The sequence below is a fragment of the Gorilla gorilla genome, chromosome 11, assembly GCF_029281585.2.
Source record: "Gorilla gorilla gorilla isolate KB3781 chromosome 11, NHGRI_mGorGor1-v2.1_pri, whole genome shotgun sequence".
Lineage (NCBI taxonomy): Eukaryota > Metazoa > Chordata > Mammalia > Primates > Hominidae > Gorilla > Gorilla gorilla.
The window spans coordinates 121,115,118-121,140,103 of record NC_073235.2 but is presented as its reverse complement, the minus strand read 5'-3'; the positions used below and the strand labels follow the sequence as shown (position 1 = coordinate 121,140,103).

At 52.4% G+C, this 24,986-nt stretch overlaps 1 protein-coding gene across 1 annotated transcript in view; it reads right to left on the bottom strand.

Moving 5' to 3' along the window:
* Positions 1 to 24,751, bottom strand: part of VIL1 (villin 1) — a 33,286-nt gene extending 8,535 nt beyond the window's left edge. Inside the window, exons 1-19 of the mRNA XM_004033205.5 lie at positions 24,706 to 24,751; positions 19,932 to 20,017; positions 19,441 to 19,515; positions 17,981 to 18,177; positions 15,724 to 15,832; positions 15,460 to 15,570; positions 14,311 to 14,513; positions 14,123 to 14,201; positions 13,851 to 13,949; positions 12,924 to 13,077; positions 11,848 to 11,948; positions 11,622 to 11,759; positions 10,854 to 11,012; positions 9,092 to 9,271; positions 8,363 to 8,508; positions 7,172 to 7,316; positions 6,486 to 6,674; positions 5,078 to 5,146; positions 2,934 to 3,074 (exon numbers count right to left, since the gene is read on the bottom strand). Of these exons, the coding sequence (XP_004033253.2) occupies positions 2,934 to 3,074; positions 5,078 to 5,146; positions 6,486 to 6,674; positions 7,172 to 7,316; positions 8,363 to 8,508; positions 9,092 to 9,271; positions 10,854 to 11,012; positions 11,622 to 11,759; positions 11,848 to 11,948; positions 12,924 to 13,077; positions 13,851 to 13,949; positions 14,123 to 14,201; positions 14,311 to 14,513; positions 15,460 to 15,570; positions 15,724 to 15,832; positions 17,981 to 18,177; positions 19,441 to 19,515; positions 19,932 to 20,006 (2,370 nt within the window). The 5' untranslated portion in view covers positions 20,007 to 20,017; positions 24,706 to 24,751. The remainder of the gene's footprint in view (positions 1 to 2,933; positions 3,075 to 5,077; positions 5,147 to 6,485; positions 6,675 to 7,171; positions 7,317 to 8,362; positions 8,509 to 9,091; positions 9,272 to 10,853; positions 11,013 to 11,621; positions 11,760 to 11,847; positions 11,949 to 12,923; positions 13,078 to 13,850; positions 13,950 to 14,122; positions 14,202 to 14,310; positions 14,514 to 15,459; positions 15,571 to 15,723; positions 15,833 to 17,980; positions 18,178 to 19,440; positions 19,516 to 19,931; positions 20,018 to 24,705) is intronic.
* Positions 24,752 to 24,986: the final 235 nt, after the last annotated feature.

Sequence of the window (24,986 nt, the reverse complement as noted above, 5' to 3'; positions counted from 1 at the left end):
CTCCCAGCTACTAAGGAGGTTGAGACAGCAGAATTGCTTGAACTCGGGAGGCGGAGGTTGCAGTGAGCCAAGCTTGTGCCACTGCACTTCAGCCTGGGCAACAGAAAGAGGCTCTGTCTCAAAAAAAAAAACACAGAAAACTGATTTTTACAAAAGAATCTAAGCCTTCTTTGACTGCTTCTACCATAATGGGGCTGTCTTGAGCCTGTCTATTTAAAATTAGCAATCCATTTCTGCCTTCCATCAATCCTCTGGTTCAATAACATTGGCTGTCCTCCTTTAGAAACACCTCCTTTATTGGCCGGGCGTGGTGGCTCATGCTTGTAATAGCACTTTGGGAGGGCAAGGTGGGCAGATCACCTAAGGTCAGGAGTTTGAGACCAGCCTGGCTAACATGGTGAAACCCCATCTCTACTAAAAATACTAAAATTAGACAGGCGTGGTGGTGTGCAGATGTAATCCTGGCTACTTGGAGGCTGAGGCAGGAGAATTGCTTGAACCCGGGAGGCAGAGGTTGCAGTGAGCCGAGATCGCGCCACTGCGCTCCAGCCTGGGCGACAGAGCAAGACTCCATCTCAAAAAAACAAAAAAGAAAGAAATACCTCCTTTATGCTGCATGGCATGATGGTAACAGTGGGACTCCGAAGGCCTGGTTCTTGCTCTGGCTTTGCAACTAACTAGCAACGTTAGGCAAGTCACTTCATCTCTCTGGACTTCAGTATTGCCTGTTCAGGTGTAGAACAGGCAATAATAACGGCCTTCATTTGTAGAGTACTATGTACCAAAGGCTGGGCTTAGCTTGTCATCAAACAGGGATCATCCCAATGTTACAGTGAGGACCCATGTGCCTCCTAGCCTCCCAGCAACCTCACAGGTGGGAGAATCCAGGAGAGAACACAGGAATGTGCTAAGGTAAAAGGCAGAATTGAAATTCTCTGAGAACAAAACACTTATATAAATATTGAGCCGAAACCCTTAACAGACTTTGATGTTCTGAGAGAGAAACTAGATATCTCTCTTCTGTAGATCCCTTGATTCATTTGTAAGACTACCTTATGACTTATTATACAGAGTATATTATCTCTTCTCTCAACACCCCTAAGCTAGATTGGCAGCCTATTTTGGATCTTCATGAAGTGGGAATGAATTTAGAAATGTGTTCTTAGGCTGGGTGCAGTCGCTGTAATTCCAACACTTTGGGAGGCTGAGGTGGGAGGATCACTTGAGCCCAGAAAGTTGAGGCTGTAGTAAGCCATGATTGCAACAGCACTCCAGCCTGGGCAACAGAGTGAGATCTTATCTAAAATTTAAAAAAAAGTGTCCAGCCCCAAACTCCATTCCCTACACATACACAAAAAGTGTTTTGAACAAGCTCTTCTTGCTGTGCTAACCCCAGTTACCAGATGGACCATGTGCTGATGAGTCTTAAATTCGTATCTCTGCCCTGGTGTTCCTCTGAATTGCTTGCCCACTGAACATGTATCTAAACCTCAAAGGACATAGCTACCACTAAACTCATGATTGTCTTCCCCTAAGCTCAGCCTGATCCAGTTTTCTATCTTGGAGAATGATGCTATTTTCTCTTCTCTCATACTCTTTATCCAGTAATTACCAAATATCATTGATTTTACCTCCTAAATGTTTCTCTCCACCTCCTCCACCATGACTTGTTCTAGGTTCCCACCTACCTGTCGGCCTGAGAGCAGCTATGCTGTCTCTCCTAACTGGTGTTCCTATGGCTGCTCTTGCCACCTTCCAGGCTATTGTTCGATGAGAAGCTATAATTATTATTATTATTATTATTATTTTGAGACGGAGTTACACTCTTGTCGCCCAGGCTGGAGTGCAATGGTGAAATCTCGGCTCACTGCAACCTCCACCTCCTGGGTTCAAGTGATTCTCCTGCCTCAACATCCCGAGTAGCTGGGATTATAGGCACAAGCCACCATGCCCAGCTATTTTTGTAATTTTAGTAGAGATGGGGTTTCACCATGTTGGCCAAGCTGGTCTCGAACACCTGACCTCAGGTGATCCGCATTCCTCGGCCTCTCAAAGTGCTGGGATTACAGGCATGAGCCACCGTGCCAGGCCAATGTAAGTCTGTCACTCTGCTACTTCAACCATAATGATACTCCCCTTCACTGCCAGGATACATGATACGATCCTTAACTTGGGGTAGAAGGCACTGCCAGTTCAGCCCTGCCTCCCTCCCTGGCTCTGCACACCACCACAGCCACTCTGGCCCTCTTGCAGTTTTGCCCCCATTTTTATTCCTTGCCTTTGGGCTTCATGTTAGCTGTCCCTTCTCCAGAACTAACTTACTTTGCCTCAATAATTCCTATTTATCTTTCAGAAAGAAATCTCTAAATCAGGCTCCTTTTTGTAATACCTTTTTTTTTTTCTTTTTTTGAGACAGTCTCACTCTGTCACCCAGGGTGGAGTGCAGTGGCATGATCTCGGCTCACTGCAACCTCCACCTCCTGGGTTCAAGCAATTCTCATGGCTCAGCCTCCCGAGTAGCTGGGATTACAGGCATATACCACCACACCTGGCTAATTTTTGTAGTTTTAGTAGAGATGGGGTTTCACCATATTGGTCAGGCTGGTCTCAAACTCCTGACCTCAGGTGATCCACCCACCTCGGCCTCCCAAAGTGCTGGGATTACAGGCATGAGCCACTGCACCTGGCCCTGTTTGTAATACTCTTCACAGCTCCTGTACTTCACCTTTCTGGCACTTAACCCTGAAATTAAATAATAGTGTAACCAGGCTTCTCTGATCTCTCTCTTCCTGGGATATAAGGTGGCATGAAGGCAGGATCCCATCTGTCTTGTTCATCCCCAGCACCTAGTCACCTGCAGGGCCAAATCTGGGAGTCAACTATGGCGGTCCAACAAATGGACTTCTTTGTCTTCCTTTGAGAGTCTGACCTACCTCCTTCCTGCTGGGGTCCACACCCTCGGGGAGCTCCTCTACAGGCTTGTTCACTAGCTGCTCCAGGGGGAAGATGGGCAGAGGCCCAGAACTGAGGTTGCTGTTAGCATTGAACACGTCCACTTTGGGGCTTGTGACCTCCTAGGAAAGAAAAGGAAACCACTGGTTACTTTAGCTGGTGCACAGCTACCTCCCAGGCTGCCTTTCTCTCTGAAGTCTCTAGGGCACCACCTTCAAGAAGCCTCCCATGTCCCACCCCACCCTGCCACACACACACTCATAAGAACACAACATAGGCTGGGTGCAGTGGCTCACGCCTATAATCCCAGCACTTTGGGAGGCTGAGGTGGGTGGATCACTTGAGGTTAGGAGTTCAAGACCAGCCTGTCTAACATGGTGAAACCGCATCTCTACTAAAAATACAAAACTTAGCCAGGTGTGGTGGCAGGCGCCTGTAATCCCATCTACTCAGGAGGCTGAGGTAGGAGAATCGTTTGAACCTGGGAGGTGGAGGTTGCAGTGAGCTGAGATTGCACCACTGCACTTCAGCCTGGGCAACAGAGAGAGACTCCTCAAAACAACAACAAAAACAACATAGAGCTTAGTGGTCTGTTCTGACCAAAGTCCATTGGTGGAAAATGACTCTTTTCTTTAACGATTCATTAACTTTCCCATGGCTTTCCCCAGAGTTTGAGATCTAGCCTGGATATTTATGACCCTGTCTCTCTTATCTGTTGTGAAATTGTCATCTATAAATTCACTTAACCTTGACCTATCTATACATGCCAGTCTGTACTGTCAGTCCACCAAGAAGGGTTTCATGAGTGCTGCAGGTTTTGACCATCTGTTGATTATACCCCAGTGTGCTTGTGAACTTGCTCTTGAATTCTGGACACATTCCTCAGAGTTAGCTCTGTCTTGTTCTCTCTATAAGCCTGTGAACTTCTCAAAGCAAAGGTTTTGATTTCATATTCCCGTGTCCCAGGCCTAAAGGCTAAATACATTTTTTTTTCTTTTCTTTTTTTGGGTTTTTTTTTTTTTTTTTTTTTTTGAGACAGGGTCTGGCTTTGTTGCCCAGGCTGGAGTGCAGTGACACAATTTCAGCTAACTGCAACCTCTGCCTCCTGGGCTCAAACCAACCTCCCACCTCAGCCTCCTGAGTAGCTGGGACCACAGGCATGCACCACCACACCTGGCTGTTTTTTATTTTTTGTAAAGATGGGGTTTCCCCATGTTACCAAGACTAGTCTCAAACTCCTGAGCTCAAGCAATCCACCCGCCTCGGCCTCCCAAAGTGCTGAGATTACAGGCGTGAGCCACTGTGCCCAGCCTAAATACATTTCTGTTAACTCACTGAAAGACCAAAGGAGTTGTAGTTATTCTACCTAGAGAAGGGATCCCAAAGGTGATGGAGTGTAGAGACAGCATTATTTCTCAAAGTGTAGTCCATGGACTAACTACATGAAATTACCTTTTTAAAATAAGATTTAAAAGATGCAGATTCCTAGGTGCCAATTCTAAGTCTATAAACCAGAATATTTGGGAATGGGGCCTTGGAATCTGCATTTTAATATGCTTCCCCCTCACTCCCTGCCCCCATCTCCCAGACTTCTATGCATGATAAAATTTGAGAACCAGGCCAGGCGTGGTGGCTCATGCCTGCAATCCTAGCACTTTGGGAGGCCGAGGCTGGTGGATCACTTGAGGTCAGGAGTTTGAGACCAGCCTGGCCAACATGGTGAAACCTCGTCTCTACTAAAAATACAAAAATTAGCCAGGCGTGGTGGCACACACCTGTAATCCCAGCTACTTGGGAGGTTGAGGCATGAGAATCACTTGAACCTGGGAGGTGGAGGTTGCAGTGAGCTGAGATCCTGCCACTGCACTCCAGCCTGGGAGGCAGAGTGAAACTGTGTCTCAAAAAAAAAAAAAAAAAAAAAAAAATTGAGAACCATTTCACCAGGAAATTGAGGAAACAAAACCACTAGAGGCACTGAAGTTAAACAGCAAGAAGAATGAGAAGTGGGGGAGAAATAGGAGGGAAAGCACAGGACTCTGGTGTCTTCTCTGCAGCGTTCTTGGCTCCCACAGGTCTGACCACCAGCTGGCCACTGCAGGGCCCAGCCAGCCCGCCGCGGACTCACAGCAGTGATCTGGCTCCAGTCCCTAGAGTTGCCAAGCTCCGCCTTCAGGTCCTCATAGGATTTGGTGTTCTGCACATAAAGTAAATAACAGATTAGACCTGGATCTCAGCAGGGGAGATGGATGAGAAGCCATTTTCCCTCAGGAATGAAAAGAAGGCTGGTCTGGGGCCTAGTGGTAAGAAAGGAAAGAGGATACGCAGGCTGAGGCTGGAGGAGGGTCCCTGAAAAAGGAGATTAGATGGTGAGGTTGGGACCAGAGGGGCTGCCAGATCAGAAAAGGGGAGCGCAGGCTATATTTGTCCCAGCTCAGCCTGACATGGGGATGGGCAGGATCTTTTCCCACCTGCAGGGGCCAGGCCAAGAACCCGCAGGCAGTATGGAGAACCCTGCCTAGGCTATGTAGGCTCTGGGAAATGCAGGGCTCCTGGGGATGGGTGGGGGTCCCCCCAGATAATAGAAGGGAGCCCTGCCACAGAGTGAAGGGACCATGGCTCTCTGAGGAGTCCCATCTCCATATCCTAGAGCACACTTACGCTGAATGAATGAATGAATGAATGAATGAGGCTGAGAGAGAAGCCAGCACACACGTGAGGTGAGGGAAAGGTGATAACTAAAGTGGATTGAGAAAACCTGGCATCTCGATATGCTGCCTTGAGTAAAAACTAAAAGCCCATCTAACTGCAGAATTTAAAAAACAAACCAACAAATTTAAGGAAATTAAGCTTTCTGCTTCCCTAAAGCCATCTGTTGTGACAATTTAGAGCACCCAGAGCCACCAGGCCAGGCTTCACTGTACCTTGGCCTTCTTCCTACAGAAAACCTTTGCTGGAGTTCCATTGTGGGTATCTGCCCCTTGCTTCTATGTGGGGCCAGTTTAGGAAACACCCCGTGGGAGCTTGGCACACCATCCCTCAGGTAAGGACCACACACATGACCCATTTTGCTTAGAATTTAGCACCAGGAAGACATTTGTCAGTTCTTTAGAACCAACATGTTTCAGCTGGCATGGAGGATCCACCATGTTGCTGCAATGATGAGAACATTCTCACCTCTGCTGCCCAACACAGTAGCCAGCTGCCACATGTGGCTAGTGACAAACTGAATTTTGAACTGTGTTTAATTTTAATTTAAGTAATCAGTACATTTCTTACCTATACTATCCAGCAGCTTTGCTCTAAATGTAGTGCACAAACAAGGCACTATAATTAGCCTTGGTTTTTGATAGACTTCTTCCCTCTCACCAGAGGCCTAACGGCCTTAGTGCAGCCTTACTTTCTATTCTAAGCCTCCTCTAGCCCCTTTCTAAATCAGCAGGTCATATACCCCAAAGAGACAGAATGGCCTGCAGGAATCAGCACTGATCTCCAGGCAGGGCTAGAGAAGGACATGCTGGGATGAGGCCACTCACACTCCACTTGAAGGGATCCCAAGCCAGGAACCAGCCTGTGAAGGTGGGGGGCTCGTGTCCCTGCTTCACCACAATGATGGGGGTCTCGGGGTCACGCCCGCTGGGATGGGTCTTGAGGTATTCCTGTGCAGTGGTTGCTGCGGCCTTCTTCTCCTCCTCATTGGCATGTTTCCCAATCCAGAAAAAGACCTATTGAGAAACCCAGGAGATCAGTCCATCCTTCCTGTCCTCCCTGGCCCACAGGGCTCTGCCTCAGTTGTCCAACAGTGAAGCCCTGACCTTGACCCTGACTCTACCACTACCAGCCAAATGACCTAGGGCAGGCACCATCTGGCCTTGAATTTGTATCTGGGAAATTAGAAGGTTGGACAGATGCCTTGTACTTGGATATTCTGCAAATGTGTGTCTCCCAGACTGTCCAAAGCCCAGGATTCTCAAAAACGCTCCTGCTGCCATGTGAAATAAATAGGACTTTGGGAGAGAATATGTTCTTCCCTGCAGCCCCTCTGAGCATGTTCCTCCCCACCTTCCTTCTTTCTTACACTTCTGGTGTTCATACCATTTCCAGGGAGAAAGTATGTGAGGGCCAAGAAAACGTTGACACTTACCTAACCTTAAAGCCACTCTTTCTTGGCCCTGGGGATTGAGGTGGCTGGGAAGAGGGGTCCCCAGGCCCTTGGTCCTACCTGGTCCCAGACATCTAGTAGGAACACATCATCCTCTTCCAAGTCATCCTGATTGAAGTCAGGGATCTCTGTGGCGAGGAAGCGCCCAGTCTTGTTGGAACATTCAAAGAGCCGGGGGGTGATGACCAGGTTTTCTTCCTGTAGTCTGCAGGATGGAGAGAAGATTGTACTGGCAGAAGGAAGGTGTGGCAAAAGGAGAATTGAGGACACAGAACTCGAGGAAGGGACTCTGGCATAGAAAGGTCATCTCCAGCAAAATGCTCTATCTTCTGATTGATAAAAGGGTCCCCTCTCATTCCAAGAGTGCTCTGAGGAAGAAATTGTCACTGCTTTCTGGACATGCATTCCAGTGGCTTTTGCAGAGCCTTGTTAGGAAGTTCTTCCTGATATCTTCCCTCCATCCCTCCTACTGCTACTACAGTACATGCCCTTTTGCTTTTGAACTAGGGACTAGTAGATCATGGATATTCTCTAGAAAAACCATTTGAGCCAGGCACCGTGGCCCACACCTGTAATCCTAGCATTTTGGGAGGCTGAGGCAGGTGGATCACCTGAGGTCAGGAGTTCAAGACCAGCCTGGCCAACATGGTGAAACCCTGTATTTACTAAAAATACAAAAATTAGCTTGGCATGGTGGTGGGCACCTATAATCTCAGCTACGCAGGAGGCTGCAGCAGGAGAATTGCTGGAACCTGGGAGGCGGAGGCAGAGGCTGCAGTGAGCTGAGATTGCACCACTGCATTCCAGCCTAGTTGACAGAGCGAGACTCTGTCACAAAAACAAAACAAAACCATTTGAAAGAGGGCTTGTGGCTGGTGCTCCTCAGCATCCCAGGCCTGTGTCAGGACCTAAAAGCAGGCTGGCCTCCGGCATCTTGTTACTGAAAGGCAAACCTCTAGCCCTGCCCCTTGCTTTGAGCTGCCTCCTATGGCCAGGAATTCCCTTTGCCAAGGAAACACACCACCAGGTCCTGGGCATACTGTAGTGAGCAGCACAGACACAGCCCCTGTGCCAAGAGGCTGCAAGGGTATGGGCTGCCCTTTATTCGTCTTGTAGCCCTGGGGGCCTGGCACAGTGCCTGACACACAGAGTCCTCAGTCCATGCCTGCTGTCGGCTCTGGGTGTAGGGTTGGAGATGCTGGGCGGCTCCTCCACCTTGGTAACCTGGAGGAGGAGGGACCTGAGAGTTACCTCTTGGTGTTGGCATAGGGGGCCTTCCCACCCAGGGCCATCCAGAAGTTGGCTGGCTCCTGCCCTTCCACCACCACTTGCTTCTCCGTCCGGGAGATGGTGTCAGCAACCATCTTGGCCATCTCCCGCTCGTCCCCGCTACAACCCTAGGAAAAAAAAGGGTTGGCTAATTTCTAGTGCCACGCCTACCTCCACCCTCCTACCACATTCACTGCCCAGAGTTCCGGGGTCTAAGAGGGCTCTCCTGGGTCAGGACCTTGTGTATACAGGCCACACAGGGACAATTCCATGCTTTCTTCTGTCCTTGACACTCCAAAGAATAGCAGAAGAAACTAGAGAGTCTTTTCAAGGTTCGAGAGGGACTCCAAGAGGCTATGCATTCTTCTTACAGAGATCAAAGGAGAGGCAGTGACAGGCTCAGGGTAGTGAGAGAGAGCCCAAGACATAAAGACAGACCAACACAGGGACAGATGGAGGTGGCCAGAGAAACAGAACAAGAGAGACTGACTCCGACAGAGAGGCAGAGAATCTGAGGATGGTCATTGATGAGGCAGAAGGATAGACCCAGAGCTACTGAGGAGGGAGAGACTGGGCTCCAGAGGCGGCTGAGAACTGAGCAGGCACAACTTAGTTGGCCAGGGGTTCCTGCCCTGACCTAGGGCTGCTGTGAAACTGGGGGACTCCCAGGACCCACTTGCAGATGGGGAGGCCTCTAGACCCTGAACACACCTTCCCACACCATAGATAGCAGCAAGACTGGGTCTTGAGGACAAAGACATCATTGGAATTGAGGAAACTGGCCCGCGCTGGGACCTCAAAGGCCTTGGTGTTGTTGGCGCCAGTTCCCTGGACCTGGAACAGCCGTGTGGAGGGCCCGGGCTCCAAGTTGTTAGTTCGGGAGGTGCCTCCCTGCAGGTGAGGGCAGAAGACAGGGAGAGAGAGTCAGGAGTCACTTAGTAAAGAAGATGATGGGGAACAGAGGGGGATAGGGTAGGGCGGGGAGGTTTGCCCCTGAGCTCCTCTAATGCTCCGTCACCAGGTCTTTCTAAAACATTGTTTGCATCACAGCGTTTCTCTTTTCAAAAATGTTCAGTGACTCCCCATTGCTTATAGCCTAAAGCCCAGCTCCTCAGCTTTGCCTTTGAAGGCCCCACATGACGAAGATGCAAACTGCCTTTGCAGACACTGCTACCATCAAACCCTCCAGCTAGCTCTGCCAGGCTTCTTTTTTTTTTTTTTTTTTGAGACGGAGTTTTGCTCTTGTTCCCCAGGCTGGAGTGCAATGGCACTATCTCAGCTCACTGCACCCTCTGCCTCCTGGGTTCAAGCAATTCTCCTGCCTCAGCCTCCTGGGTAGCTGGGATTGTAGGCACCCACTGCCACGCCCAGCTAATTTTTGTATTTTTAGTAGAGACAGGGTTTCTTCATGTTGGTCAGGCTGGTCTCGAACCCCCAACCTCAGGAGATCCGCCCGCCTTGGCCTCCCAAAGTGCTGAGATTACAGGTGTGAGCCACAGCGCCTAGCCCTTTTTTTTTTTTCCTTGAGACGGAGTGTCACTCTGTTGCCCAGGCTGGAGTGCAATGGTGTGATCCTGACTCACCGTCTCCCAGGTTCAAGCCATTCTCCTGCCCCAGCCTCCCCAGTAGCTGGGATTACAGGCGTGCACTACCACGTTCGGCTAATTTTTGTATTTTTAGTAGAGACAGGGTTTCGCCATGTTGGCCAGGCTGCTCTCGAACTCCTGACCTCAGGTGATCCACCCGCCTCTGCCTCCCAAAGTGCTGGGATTACAGGTGTGAACCACCACGCCTGGCCAGTTCCACCAGGCTTCTGATGTTCCCCAGGGAGCCTCTCCCCCAGGCCATTGTCCTTGCTGTGCCCCCTGCATTGCATGCCCTCATTTTGAACTACTGACCTCAGGTGATCCACCCACCTCAGCCTCCCAAAGTGCTGGGATTACAGGTATGAGCCACCACAACCGGCATTTTTTTTTTTTTTTTTTTTTTAAAGATGGAGTCTCCCTCTGTTGCCCAGGCTGGAGTGCAATGGCACAATCTCGGCTCACTGCAACCTCCGCCTCCCAGGTTGAAGAGATTCTTCTGCCTCAGCCTCCTGAGTAGCTGAGATTACAGGCACCCACCATCATGCCCGGCTAATTTTTGTATTTTTGTAAAGATGGGGTTTCACCATGTTGGCCAAGCTGGTCTTGAACTCCTGACTTCAGGTGATCCACCCGCCTCAGCCCCCCAAAGTGCTGGGATTGCAGGTGTGAGCCACCATGCCCGGCCCAATTACATGTATTTCTAAAGTAACCAAATGGGTTGTTTCTATTACCAGTTCCACATAGGTGATAGAACCTCCAGGGTAGTCTCCTATGAAGAATGGGCTTCACCTCAAGCCCTGCTCCCACCACCCATCCCCTTCTCCATCTCCCGGATGCCTGTCTTGCCACAGTGGGTACTGCCAGACACCTCAGTTCAGCAGCCACACCTGGTAGACCACCATGCGTCCCTTGAAGATGGACATAAGATGAGGTGGCTCCTTGCCCATTGGGACCCGGATCTGGACTGGTTCACCATTGTACTTCTGGTCCAGGATGACGGCTTGATAAGCTGATGCTGTAATTTCATCTTGGCTGGCCTGGCTGCCCTGGGGATGAGCAGGAGGGAGTGAGTGGGATTGGGTCAGCCCCCAGTTCTGACCCCATCCTCAGCCTCAGCAACAACTCCATCCTCAAGTCTGAACTGGTCCTAAACCCAATTGTCTTCCCCACCAAACTCCACTGTGAAACAGCCAAAACCCCAATCTGAACCATACCTCAGTTCTGATCTCAACCTCAAACCTAATTCTTTCCCAGACCCAGCCCAGCCCTGACCTACCTGCAACCCCAGCCTTAACCCCAAACCTCCTCCTTTCCTTTCTGCTCCTTCTTCAGGGAGACATCACAGGCACCACACCACTCAGTCCTAGACACACTCCCTGCTCCCTCGCATCTAGACACAAAAACCCATGGGCAGAGCAGGTGACAAGAATGTGCAGAAGGCAATGAAAATTGGAAGGGAGACTCAGAGAACCAAAAGGAAAAGGGCTGTGAATGGGGGTACTAGCGGGACCTCATAGCCAAAGCAGTCCTTCTTGAAGGGGTGAGCACCCCATCCCCAGAGGTATTCAACCCAAGGGTGATGGCCACTTAGCAGGAGTATGTACAAGGCAGAGCTAAGCCGGCTGTGCTCTGGGTGGGACGTGGCGGGACCTGACCTGCCAAACGTAGAGCAGGTAGTGCTGCTTCTCGCCGATGAGGTAAGTGTAGAGCAGCAGGTAGCAGTCGCCCCCATAGAAGTGGCCTAGCCACTTGGAATCCACAGGTACCAGCTCTAGGTTCTCAATGCGCCACACCTAGGGCCAGTATCAGGCCAGGGTGAGGTCCAGGACAGGCTCCACCATCCCTGCTCCACCCAGCACGGGCCTCTCTGCCCTCACATACCTGCACTTCCCCACTCCCATCATCTACCATCTTCTGCTGGGCAGCCACCTGAGGCTTGACATGCATGGATGTGGCATCGAACTTCACCTGTTCCACTTTGGCTAGAGTGGGGGAAATCATGAAACCAATTATCACCAGCTGAGGTCTCCCAGGTCCTCACAACAGCCCTGAATGGTGGCTACAATTCTTAGACTCATTTTCAGATGAGGAAACCGAAGCAAGAGAGATTCAGTAGCTTACCTGGTTGCACAGAATGTGGCACAGCTACAATAGAGAACCACATCTCCCTCCCTCTGAAACTCCTGCTCCCAGGGAGCCAGGAGAGGCATAAGAGCAAGGTTTTAGCTTTGTTGATCTACTTCCTGACCCCTGCAGCATTCAGACTTCAAGCCTTGACCTTGTCTCCCAGCTCAATAGGGAGCTCTGCAATGATGGGGGCTGTACACTATTACTTCTCCTCTCCTAGGTGCTAGGCACCGAGCTTGCCCTCAGCAAATACTGGCTGGTAAGAGACTGAAGCTGTTTGGTTTTCAGGGAGGCCCAACCCCATCCCAAATGACATATCACATCACTGACAGCTCCCTTTTTTTTTTTTTTTTTTTTGAGATGGAGTTTTGCTCTTGTTGCCCAGGCTGGAGTGCAATGGCATGATCTTGGCTCACTGCAGCCTCTGCCTCCTGAATTCAAGTGATTCTCCAGCCTCAGCCTTCTGAGTAGCTGGGGTTACAGGCATGCACCACCATGCTTGGCTAATTTATTAGTTCTTTTTTTCAGTAGAGACGGGGTTTCACCATGTTAGGCTAATCTCAAACTCCTGACCTCAGGTGATCCACCCGCCTCAGCCTCCCAAAGTGCTGGGATTACAGGCATGTGCCACCATGCCCAGCCCTCTCAGCTCCCTTTTGGTGACAACTAGAGTTTGTCTACTTCCCCATCTGCTAGGACAAGCCCAGAGCCAGCGTAAAAGTCTTCGTGGAAGATGCACGTCAGGGAAAGAGGGTGGGTGGTGGACCAAGTGGCTCTCCTGGCCCAGCTCCTGGATCCTGGCTCCCTCACTGCCCCAGCCTGGCCCTCACCCACGGAGCCCACAGTGTGGGTTTTGCCTAGGCCTGAGGTCCGGTTGGATGCTGTCCACTTCTGGAAGAGCTGCTGAAAGACGGCCGACTCAGCCCCATCATTCTGCACCTCCACCTGTGTGCTTTGTGGGTACTGCTTGGCTTTGATGAAGTTCTGGAAGAGAAAGGGGTGGCTGGAAGCTATGCACCTCCCCTAGTCCCCACTCCCAGTGCAAGCCAAAACCTAGCTCTAACCTACCAGATCCACCATCAGATCTACCCCGGCACCAAAACTGAACCCAAACCCAATCCCAATGCTAATCCCCAACCTAACCCTACCCTGACCCCAGCCTCAAGGTCAAATCTGATACCGCCTGAAACCTAACACTGGCCTCAAGACTCACTCTGACCTCAACCTCAAATCTAATACCCAAACACAACTCTGACCCCAATCCCAAAGCCAAATCTAACGCCTAATGTGACCCTACCTCAATGCTAATCCTAATGCCCAGTCCCCAATCCAACACTGGCCCCAAGCCAGTTAGGGTTAGGACTCCAGCCCCAGCAATGACCCCAAACTCTGACTTGGCCCTGGTCTGAGCTGACCCAATCCCCTTTTGTAGGAAGCCAGCCTCTCTCCATTTCTCCTTCCCTTCTCCAAACTCAGCTCAGGTGCAGGGAGGTGAGAGCCCACATCCTGAGGTGGCCCCAGGGTTGCCTGGTGGTTGGCTCCCTGGTGTGCAGAGAACCCCGAAGATGACCACAGAATGGCCCCTCAGGCCCCTCCCATTGGGCCGGGCCCAGCCCTTATCCTGCTCCTCCTAGCCTTCCCTGCCTCTGCCTGGCACTATGCCCTGGTCTGAGCCTGCCTGCCCACCCCATGCTGCTATCTGCTCTCTCCCTCCCATCACTCTGCTCTCCTCCTGGACCCCCCACCCCGCCCACTACCAGCGCATGGCTCATGGCTCCCTTCTTCTCCTGCTCATTGGCTTTCTTCCCTTTCCACACGTAGATCTTCAGGCCCCCCTGGTCCAGGATGTAACAGTCCTAGAGTCAGGAGAGGTAAGAGTCTGATGGAGCTGGAAGTGCTGGACTGGGACAGCCTCACACACAAAAAAGTCTCTCCCTCCCAGGCCCACCCCAAGCCCCCTGGAATTTTTCCTGCTTGAGGGAAAGGGGGCCAGGCTGCAGTAGGCTGGGGGGTCTCCAGACCCTCTTACCTCATGACTGAGCAGGTCCTGTGTCAGCGGCCGTGTGGCGACTTCCCTCACCACCAGATTCCCCTCGGAGTCAGACACACTGCAGGACAGAAGCAAGGCATAGATGGGGAGGGGGCCCAAGCCCCTCAGCCAGGGCACCTGCTCCCAGGGAGTCCCCAGCACCCAGGAAGACCCCGCTGGGCGCTCACTGGTACAGTTTGAGTGCAGCCTTGAGTGCCGGCTCCACCACCGTGTCGGGCACGGCCGCCTTCAGCTCCCTGCGCTTGCCCAGCACGTGGTTCATCACCTCCATCAGCTTCGGGGATGCCAATTCATTCTCTCCGTCCACCACGCCTACATAGGTGCGCCCTCCCCGCTCCTGGTCTCGGATCTCCTTGGCCAGAGTCATGCCCTGCAGGAAGGCCCCTGATGACTCATCGGGAGTAGTCGGGGAATGAGGCAGTGTCTGCCACCCTACACCCTGCCAGGCAAGCCCAGACCACCTACAGCAGCCACAGGGGTTGAGACCCCTGCCCTGCTTTTCCCCGTCGGAGGGGTCAAGCTTTTAAGGCATGTAAGGAAACCAGGGGGAAGGCAGCTGGGAGAGCAGGTTTCCCCACTGTCAGGGAGGTGCTCAAGCGGGCTTGCTGGGCCTTCTGTTCTGACAGTGTGGGAAATGTGTGCTTAGACTTCACAGTTCGGGACAAGAGCAGAGCCCCAAGGATCACAGTACTCAATCATGTTCATGCCTGTAATCCCAACACTCTGGGAGGCCGAGGCGGGTGGATCACCTGAGATCAGGAGTTCAAGACCAGCCTGGCCATGGTGAAACCCCGTCTCTACTAAAAATACAGAAAATTAGCCAGGTGTGGTGATGCACGCCTGTAATCCCAGCTACTCGGGAGGCTGAGGCAGGAGAATCACTTGAACCCAGAAGGCGGAGGTTGCAGTGAGCTGAGATTGCGCCATTGCACTCCAGCCTGGGCAAAAAGAGCAAAACTGCGTTTCCAAAAAAAAATCTCTTTGCACCCAAACATGCCTGCAGTCTCACAGTGCACACACAGCGTCAATGTACTGTGAGTATAAACACACGTATGTCCATGCCCATTTCATTCACCACTGGATCCCTAAGGCTTGGCACAGGCTCTGTCACACTGTAGAGATTCATTCTATCTGAGTGGATTGATCACAAGTACACACACGCAAACTCCAACATGCATGCTTGCCCCAAACACATGGAGACTGAGCCACCTTCAAACATGCTGTCCCCAGCAGTCAGCGGGGAGAGGCCTGGGGAAAGGAGCAGGTGGGGACAGTCTAGGATTCGAGAGGGAGGTGTGGTGCATGGGCAGGTTTACCCTGAGTCTCTCCATACGGTTGCTTTCCGGTCCATTCCACTGGATGATAAGCTTCCCAAGGTCCAGGAGGAAAACATCCCCTCGGTTGAAACTCTTCCAGGACATCTCTACCTAGGGAGCCACACGGGAGGCAAAGACCCCACTCAGAGCTCACCTATTGTCCATCATCTTGGCCATCCCTCCCTGCCCCTCACCCCTCCTCAGCCCCTGCCCTCCACCCTGGGCCTCACAGCCCTGGCCGATGCTCCAGTGGGGCCTGCCTACCTCTCCAGCTACCACATTCCTCTTGCCCTTGACATGCAGCAGCCTCTGGACATCATAGGAGTTCGTCTCCACTTGCTTCATGCCAGAAGCCACGCCCCCTTTCCGGATCCTGAGAAGAGAGGTGAGCTGACCCAAGGGAGTGGGCTGGGAGGTGTGCCTGGCCCCTGTTCTCCCAGGTCCTGGCTGCCACACTGGGGTCACGTGAGGGCCAGGGTGGAAGTAGGCGAGGTGAATGAGGTGCTGAGGGCGCAAACTTTAGGGAGTCACTCACTGTCAGGTCCTGAAAGTGCAAGGTCTGCCTGTGGCATGCCCTTGCACGACACTGACAGTGAGAGCAACCTTAAAGTCTGCACCCTAGATCTTCACTCGTCTTGCCCTAATCCCTGCCCTGTGGAGAGGCCTGCAAAGATAGGGTCATGATATATGAAGAGTAGGAAATATATTAATAGGCCAGGTGCGGTGACTCACGCCTATAATCCCAGCACTTTGGGAGGCCGAGGTGGGCAGATCATTTGAGGTCAGGAGTTCCAGACCAGCCTGGCCAACATGGTGAAGCCCCATCTCTACTAAAAATACAAAAAATTAGCTGGGCATGGTGGCGGGTGCCTGTAATCCCAGCTACTCAGGAGGCTGAGGCAGAAGAATTGCTTGAACCCAGGAGGCGGAGGTTTGCAGTGAGCCGAGATCGCACCATTGCACTCCAGCCTAAGCGACAGAGTGAGACTCCATCTCAGAAAAAAAAAAGGAAATGTATTAATAAATAGGGACAGAATCCTGAGGACAGGGGATCAAAGTGGAAGAAAAGAAAAGAACGGAGAGATGCCACTCCAGTGCCCATGGCAGTGGACTACTGCCATAGCGTGGGAAGAGAGGAGCAAGACAAAAAAAGAGTGGGAACTGTGGCTAATTAGAGAGCCCCCAGCCTGTCCTACAGGTCAGTAACAACTCAGCTCCAGAGTGTGTGTTTTCCTGGGGAAAGCTAAGCTAGAACTTCAACTTGTATAGAAAAGCCAGCAGTCTGGGCTGGGAGTGGTAGCTCATGCCTGTAATCCCAGGACTTCAGGAGGCTGAGGTGGGAGAATCACTTGAGCCCAGGAGTTTGAGACCAGCCTGGGCAACAGAGCAAGACCTCGTCTCTACAAAATATATATATTAAAAAATTAGCGCCGGCCAGGCATGGTGGCTCACGCCTGTAATCCCAGCACTTTGGGAGGCCAAGGCGGGCAGATCATGAGGTCAGGAGATCGAGACCATCCTGGCTAACACGGTGAAACCCTGTCTCTACTAAAAATACAAAAAAATTAGCCGGGCGTGGTGGTGGGAACCTGTAGTCCAGCTGCTGGGGAGGCTGAGGCAGGAGAATGGCGTGAACCTGGGAGGCAGAGCTTGCAGTGAGTCGAGATCGTGCCACTGCACTCCAGCCTGGGCGGCAGAGCAAGACTCCGTCTCAAAAAAAAAAATTAGCTGGGCATGGTGGCTCGGGCCTGTAGTCCCAGTTACTCAAGAGGCTGAGGTGGGGCCAGGCGAAGTGGCTCACGCCTATAATCCCAGCACCTTGGGAGACTGAGGCAGATGGATCACTTGAGGTCAGGAGTTCGAGATCAGCCTGCCCGTGGTGAAACCCTGTCTCTACTAAAAATACAAAAATTAGCCAGGCCTGGTGGTGTGTGCCTGTAATCCCAGCTACTGGGGAGGCTGAGGCATGAGAATCGCTTGAGCCCAGGAGGCGGAGTTTGCAGTGAGCCAAGACTGTGCCACTGTACTCCAGCCTGGGCAACAAAGCAAGACTCCATCTCAAAAAAAAAAAGGAAGAAAAAGAAAAGCTGTCGGTCTTGGTTTTTAGTGTGATAGGCCTGCATTAGAGATGGGGGAGCAGCCATTTGCCCGTTGGCTAGAGTTGGGGGGCTTGATTAGGCACTGAGCTCTCCAGGACATTCAAGTAGGAGCTGATTTACAGAGATTCACGAGAGTTATAGAATTTCAGAACAGCCTCCAGACCAAGGACAGAGCAGTGGCAGAAATAAGAGTTAGGGAGTGGAAAGGTGAGGGACAATCACCAAAAACTCATGAGGGTCCCCCTCGTGCCTCCCCCAACAGCTTCAGGGTCCCTTCCCCGCCCCAGGTCACCTCCCCCTGCTCCAAGTGTTCTTCCCAGGCCTGAACAGGTCTGGGTGTCCCTGCCTCTTCAGTTCAGCCCCAACATCTCTATCCCTGCCACTCAACCTCATTCCCCCGGCCTGCAGCCCACCCTCCCTACACAAGGCCTTGCTTGAAGTAGCCTCGGAAGGCCTCGCTCTCGTTGCCCTGGACCTCGCGGTGCTGCACAGCCCGGCCCTTCAGGAAGTCATCCATCTGTGTGGTATAGATGGCAGCTGCCCCCTGCTCATCCAGGGATGAGTCCTGGCCAATCCAGTAGTGGATGTCATAGGACAGGTTGCTGGCTGTCTTGTGGATCTAGGGAAAAGGTGTCCAGTGTACCCGAGACCCTGGGCTCCCACAGCCCCTCCCGCTCTGTGTGACCTCCCACACACGTGCTGTCCAGGACTATGGGGGAGCGTGGCACAGGACAAGTGCACTAGGCTGGCGGTTAGGAGCCCTGAGTCATGGCCCAGCTCTACCATTGACTCTCTGAGACATGGCTTCTCCTCTCTGGGCCTCCCTTGCCTCATCTCAGAAATAACTTGCTTGTGCCAGGCACAGTGGCTCACGCCTGTAATCCCAGCACTTTGGGAGGTCGAGGCAAGTGGATCACCTGAGGTCAGGAGTTGAAGACCAGCCTGGCCAACATGGCAAAACCCTGTCTTTACTAAAAATACAAAAATTAGCCGGGTGTGGTGGCGGATGCCTGTAATCCCAGCTACTTGGGAGGCTGAGCCACGAGAATCGCTTGAATCCAGGAGGCGGAGTTTGCAGTGAGCCAAGATTGTGCCATTGCACTCCAGCCTGGGCGACAGAGCGAGACTCTGTCTCAAAAAATAATAATAATAAATACATAAAATAAAATAAAAATTTAAAATGAGTCAATATAAAGAAAAAAATACAAATGTCTTAATAGTACAGGTGGTACCAGGGTATGGTGAAAATCAAGGTGATATGAAGATGACTGCCAGGCTGGGCGTGGTGGCTCATGCCTGTAATCCCAGCATTCTGGGAGGCTGAGGCGAGTGGATCACCTGAGGTCAAGAGTTCGAAACCAGCCTGATCAACATGGTGAAACCCCGTTTCTACTAAAAAATAAAAAAAAATTAGCTGACTGTGGTGGCACGTGCCTGTAGTCCAAGCTACTCAAGAGGCTGAGGCAGGAGAATCGCTTGAACCCGGGAAGTGGAGGTTGCAGTGAGCCGAGGTCGCTCCACTGCACTCCAGCCTGGGTGACAGAGTGAGACTCCATGTGGAAAAAATTAAAAAAAAAAGAAGATGAATATGGATTGTGGAAATGTGGACTCAAGTTAGGGTGATATGGCAACAACTCAGAAGTTTCCCCAAGACTGTGAATCCACAGAAGTTGACCTCAGCTGGGAGCTCAGTGGATCAAGGGCAGCAAGAGCCTCTGACCTCTGTGAAGCCCCCACAGGGTTGGGCACTTGGGCATATCCAGTAAATTGTGTCTTGGGGTGAAGCCGGGCCAACTCTCCCCACGGCCCCCAGCCTGTTTCCTCCCTGACACCACAGTGGGTTTTGCTCTCTGCTCAGCCCCCTCCCCTGCCCCTGACTCACAGCCAGGATGATGTAGCAGTCACCATCGAAGAAGCTTCCAAAGGTGCTGGAAGGAACAGGCACCATCTGCATGGCCTAAGGAGAGAAAGAGGGTCAGAGGGGCTGCCCTGGACCACCAGGACCCCTAGGCCTGGGAGGAGGGCCCAGGGGGAGGAGGCGTCGGAGACAAAGAGCCGGGCCCAGGAATGAAAGGAGAGAAAAGGAAGAGAGGAGAAGAAAACTGGGAGGGGCGGGAGAAGGAAAATCAATGGAGGGAAAGGAAGGGATGAGTGAGGAAGAGGAAGTGGAGAGGAAGGTTGAGAGACAGAGGGAGAAGAAATGGAGAAAGGGAAAGGGAGACCAGCTGGGGTGTGGATGACGCGGGAGGTGAGGGGCTGAGCTCTCAGGGGCTGCAGGGCAGGAGCAGAGGAAACGAAGAGAAATCCCAGGCCTCTGCCTTGCCTCCCTCCACCCCAGGCCTGCGCAGCCCCCATGCCCAGACAGGGCCTTACCTCGATCCTCCATATCTGCAGCCCCGGGGTGGTGATGTTGAGAGAGCCTTTGACTTGGGCGCTCAGCTTGGTCATGGTGAGTGAGCCTGAGGGAGAAGGCGTTGGGAGCAGGGGCACCCTGAGTTCGGATGCTGCCCTTCCAGCCTGCCCCTAGAGAACTCCCAACAGTGCCAGGAGGTCGCAGGCTCAGGGGCCTGGGGGAGCACAGAGGGTTACTCCCCACTCAGGGACAATTTCTGCTTGTTTAGTACCAAATCCGCAGTGTCTAGCACAGTGACTTTGCTCAATAAGGAAGACAGGGGGAGGGAAGGAGTGACAGATGGATGAATGAATGAACAGAGTGAACCCTCCCACTGTGAACTACTCTCTGCCCGCTAAACTGGAAGGAACCCCCCTCCCCAAGCTTTTCTCCTCCTGTCAGCCCTTTATCCTTATTATTTTTTTCTTCTTCTTCTTTTTGAGATGGAGTCCCGCTCTGTCGCACAGGCTGGAGTGCAGTGTCGTGATCGCGGCTCACTGCAACCTCTGCCTCCCAGGTTCAAGTGATTCTCCTACCTCAACCTCCCGCATAGCTGGGATTACAGGCGCAAGCCACCACGCCTGGCTAATTTTGTATTTTTAGTAGAGACGGGGTTTCCCCATGTGGGCCAGGCTGGTCTCAAACTCCTGACCTCAGGTGATCCACCTGTCACAGCCTCCCAAAGTGCTGGGATTACAGGCATGAGCGACTGTGCCTGGCCGGCCCTTTTTGCTTGGACCTGTAGCTGTATTCGCTCCAGCTGCTCATCAGCCTCAGCTGGGGAGCTTCTGAATGTGCTGATGCTCCAGGCTCTGGTGATTCTGATTTAATTAGGCCAGGGTGGGGCCTGGGCATGGGTGCTTTATTTTCTGCCTTTTGGGAGGTGAGGCATGGGTGCTTTTAAAACTCCCCAGTGATTCTGATATGAACTAGGGCAGACAGCCACTAGTGCCCACTTATTCTCCTCGCTAGTTTTGAGCTTCCTCCTCATCAGGCCAGAGGCCACCCCGATCTCCATGGAGCCTATCACCCAGCCTGGCAGAGAGCTGCCCTCCATGAATGCTCCTTGAACTGATGAATAATGAATGAGAGGGCATGTGGCCGACAGGTCAGGCCTCCACTCGCTGACAGCCTGAAATCTCACTATCTAATCTCTCCTTGCACCTTGACTTTGAGTCACCTCTTAGTGACTTGGCCTTTTAGTACTTAGAAACTCCCTTTTCTGAGCCCTGAGGGGTGTTTGCTGCTTCCCTGGCGTTCTAGAGTTTGAGGTAAGGCTCTGCCCAGTCTCTGATCATTGCCTCCTCCGACTGATTAGCAGCAGCTTGCTGTGTAACTGTAGGAGCCCCTTGGGCTTGGGTCCTGTCTGATGGCCTGTTGGCTATGGCCTTCTCCATCAGGCAACCATGGTCTCCTCCATTAGGTATTTTTCAACCTACCAAATCCCCAGGGCTCCCAGGATTCCTGGTCCAGCAGAACCAAGTTGGGTATAAAGGAGGAGACCGTTTTCTGTTTCATTTCTATCATCACCTTTGTCTCTGTCCCCTTCTTTTATTTATTTATTTATTTATTTATTTATTTATTTATTTATTTATTTTTGGGACAGAGTTTCACTCTTGTTGCCCAGGCTGAAGTACAATGGCACAATCTCGGCTCACTTCAACCTCCGCCTCCCGGGTTCAAGTGATTCTCTTGCCTCAGCCTCCCGAGTAGCTGGGATTACAGGCACGAGCCACCAAGCCCAGCTAATTTTTGTATTTTTAATAGAGACGGGGTTTTCACCATGTTGGCCAGGCTGGTCTCGAACTCCTGACCTCAGGTGATCCACCCGCCTCAGCCTCCTAAATTGCTGGAATTACAGGCGTGAGCCACCGCGCCCGGCCCCGTCCGTCTTTTTCTTTGACACTCACTAGCTGTATGAACGTAGACTTCCCTTCTTCATCTATGGGCTGAGGGGGTCAACTTAGGGGGTTAACTAAATCGATGATCTCTAAAGCCTCACCCAGGGACATGCTGATTCCAGGGTTAACTGGCAGCAAGAGGAATAGAGGGTGGACATGAGCAGGCACTTCTTGCTTATCAGAGAGGGGATTCAGGGGAGCAGAGACTTGAAAAAGCCAGCGCTCCCCCTCCCCAGAGAGAAATCAGGATTGGGGCCAGACCCCACAGGCCAAAGGTGGGCAAGGGGACTCAGGAGTGGAAGCTCTGAGACGTGGCCCCCCTACCTGGTGTATACCCTCTAGATGCTCCTGCCCTCTACCCATGTTGGTCAGAGCAGATGCCTCTCCTCCACCCCTTGGTAGGGCCTCCTCCTCACTTCTCCTGTCTTCCCTGAACTTCCAGGAAGGCCAGGGCCCCTCACTTCCCCCAGCCCTGCCACCGTGGACTCTGGTTTGGATTTGAGTTGTCTCCTCCTTCAGCTTTAATTCACTGGCTTCCTCCACTCCTGGTACTTTCTCTTCTGTGTCCCCAGACCAGGGAAGGGCATGGTCACCCCAAGACCCCAAAGTCAGCCATCTGTGCAGCATCCTGGACTCTTTCTGCTCCTGTCCTTCCATCCACCTAAACTCCCTTGAGTCTCCCCACTACACACAGCCCCCTGGCCCCTCTCTGCTGGCACTATGCCCTCTAGAAATGCCACACTGCTGGCGGCCCCACCCCCATGCTGCCTCTCACCCCACGCCTGCTTGCACTGCTCCCATATGGAAAGCTCTTCCCACCTTTCTGACACTAACATGCTCTTCTAGACTCAATTTAGATCTCATTTCTTACAGGAGACCTTCCTAGAATCCTCAGCTGGACAAGGGGCCCCTCGGCATCCTGGACTGTCCCTTCTCTTGGCCCCCTGACCACATGGTGATGAAATAACCTGTTTGTAAGTTGGAGGTCCCTGAGCTCCAAGACCTAGATATGTTTGTCTTTGCAGCCCCCAGCTCCTAGCACATAGTAGGTGCTCAACAAATACTCATGGGCTGGGCGTGGTGGCTCACGCGTGTAATCCCAGCACTTTGGGAGGCCGAGGCAGGCAGATCACGAGGTCAGGAGATCGAGACCATCCTGGCTAACACGGTGAAACCCTGTCTCTACTAAAAATACAAAAAATTAGCCAGGCGAGATGGTGGGCGCCTGTAGTCCCAGCTACGCGGGAGGCTGAGGCAGGAGAATGGCGTGAACCCCAGGGGGTGGAGCCTGCAGTGAGCTGAGATCGCGCCACTGCACTCCAGCCTGGGCGACAGAGCAAGACTCCTTCTCAAAAAAAAAAAAAAAAAAAATACTCATGATGCTGAAAGGCTGAACTGTGGGATGGAAGGAGGACCCTCCCAGGGCACTGGAGGGGTTTGGGCTCCCATTGTCTGCAGATCCATCTTGCCTTTCTTTCTTTTTTTCTTTTTTCTTTCTTTCTTTCTTTCTTTCTTTCTTTCTTTCTTTCTTTCTTTCTTTTTTTCTTTTTTCTTTCTTTCTTTCTTTTTTTTGAGACAGAGTCTCACTCTGTCACCCAGGCTGGAGTGCAATGGTGCGATTCTGGCTCACTGTCATCTCCGCCTCCTGGGTTCAAGCGATTCTCGTGCCTCAGCCTCCCAAGTAGCTGGGACTATAGGCGTGCGCGAGCACACCCAGCTAATTATGTATTTTTAGTAGAAACGGGGTTTCAGTATGTTGGTCAGGCTGGTCTTGAAGTCCTGACCTCAAGTGATCCACCCTACTTGGCCTCCCAAAGTGATGGGATTCCAAGCATGAGCCTCTGCACCTGGCACACCATGCCTTTCTTATCTGAGCCCTGTTGTACTTGAGTTGTGGCTCTGTTGTATGTGGGGTGCTGCCACGGCTCCTAGTTCCCAGTCGTGCAGCTCTGAGCTGGACAGGAATGTGGTGGGGCAGTGGAGGTGAAGTCCCACCCCTCAGACAAAGCACATCCTCCTGCTTCCCAGGCTCGTGATAGAAGAGGGAATGGACACCCGCCAAGACCCTCCAGCCCAAAGGCTCTGCCCCTCAGTGGCCTGCAGGAGGCCCCAGCAGATGATGTCCCGAGAAGACAGTAGCCAGTGTGTCCTCAGAGCCTGGTCTGCAGCTAGCTCCCATCCCTAGTTCTGCTGAATGGGCCCACAGTGGCTGGGGAGGCCAATGGGGCAGCTCCGGGTAGAGGGGAGATGGGGCAGAGGCGCATGCTAGGGTGGCCCGGCATGGCCCAGGACCTAAGGCCCTGCCACCTCCAGCCCCTTGCCTCTGCCCTTGCCTCTATGTGTGCCCATTCAATTGCTGGTGGCTGTTGCTCATATGCTAGGAGCCAAGAGGCAGGACCCGGAGGTCCCAGGAGTGTCAGAGGAATGGTGACACAAAGGAAAAAACACTTCAGATGAAGAACAAACGGGCAAAGAGATGAGCTGGTGGGGAGGGGGCTCGGGGAGTGAGGTCAGGGAGAACAACTAGTCCCGGTCTGCCCAGCACTGTCCTGGTTTTAACTCTAGAAGTTCCAGGGCAATTGGGATGGTGACACCAAAAGTGGGATGGGGCTAGCCACAGGTAGGAGACTGAGAGAGCCATTGTCTGGGGCAGGGCCTGCAAAAGTCTCTCCCTGGAGGCCCAGGGCAGACACACTGGGCTCCCAGCACTTCTCACGCTATCCAGAGTGCCAAGCCTCCCCTTCGAGCCCATACCAAGGTGCTCCAGGAGGCCCCAAGTTGCCCAAGAAAAGCAGAGGACCCCGTCCCCTCGCACCACCTAAGGTCTCCATGTGTTCCCACCAGGTTGCCTTACCTGTCTTGGGGAGGCAGCTGCCACCTGGGAGATCTCAGGGAATTGTGGCAAGCTGGCTGCAGAAGAGCGACCTTTGTCCCCACCCCCCCTCCTCTAGGAACTGCCTTCACCATATAAGGGAAGATAGGGCCCCAGAGAGGTGAGGGGGTGGGGAGGCAGGTGCTGCCAGGTCCCTGGGAGCCCAGAGCCCTCCACAGCCTGACAACGAGAGCTGATGTGCCCCACCCTTGGCTTTTTTTTTTTTTTTTTTGAGCCTCACTCTGTCATTCAGGCTGGAGTGC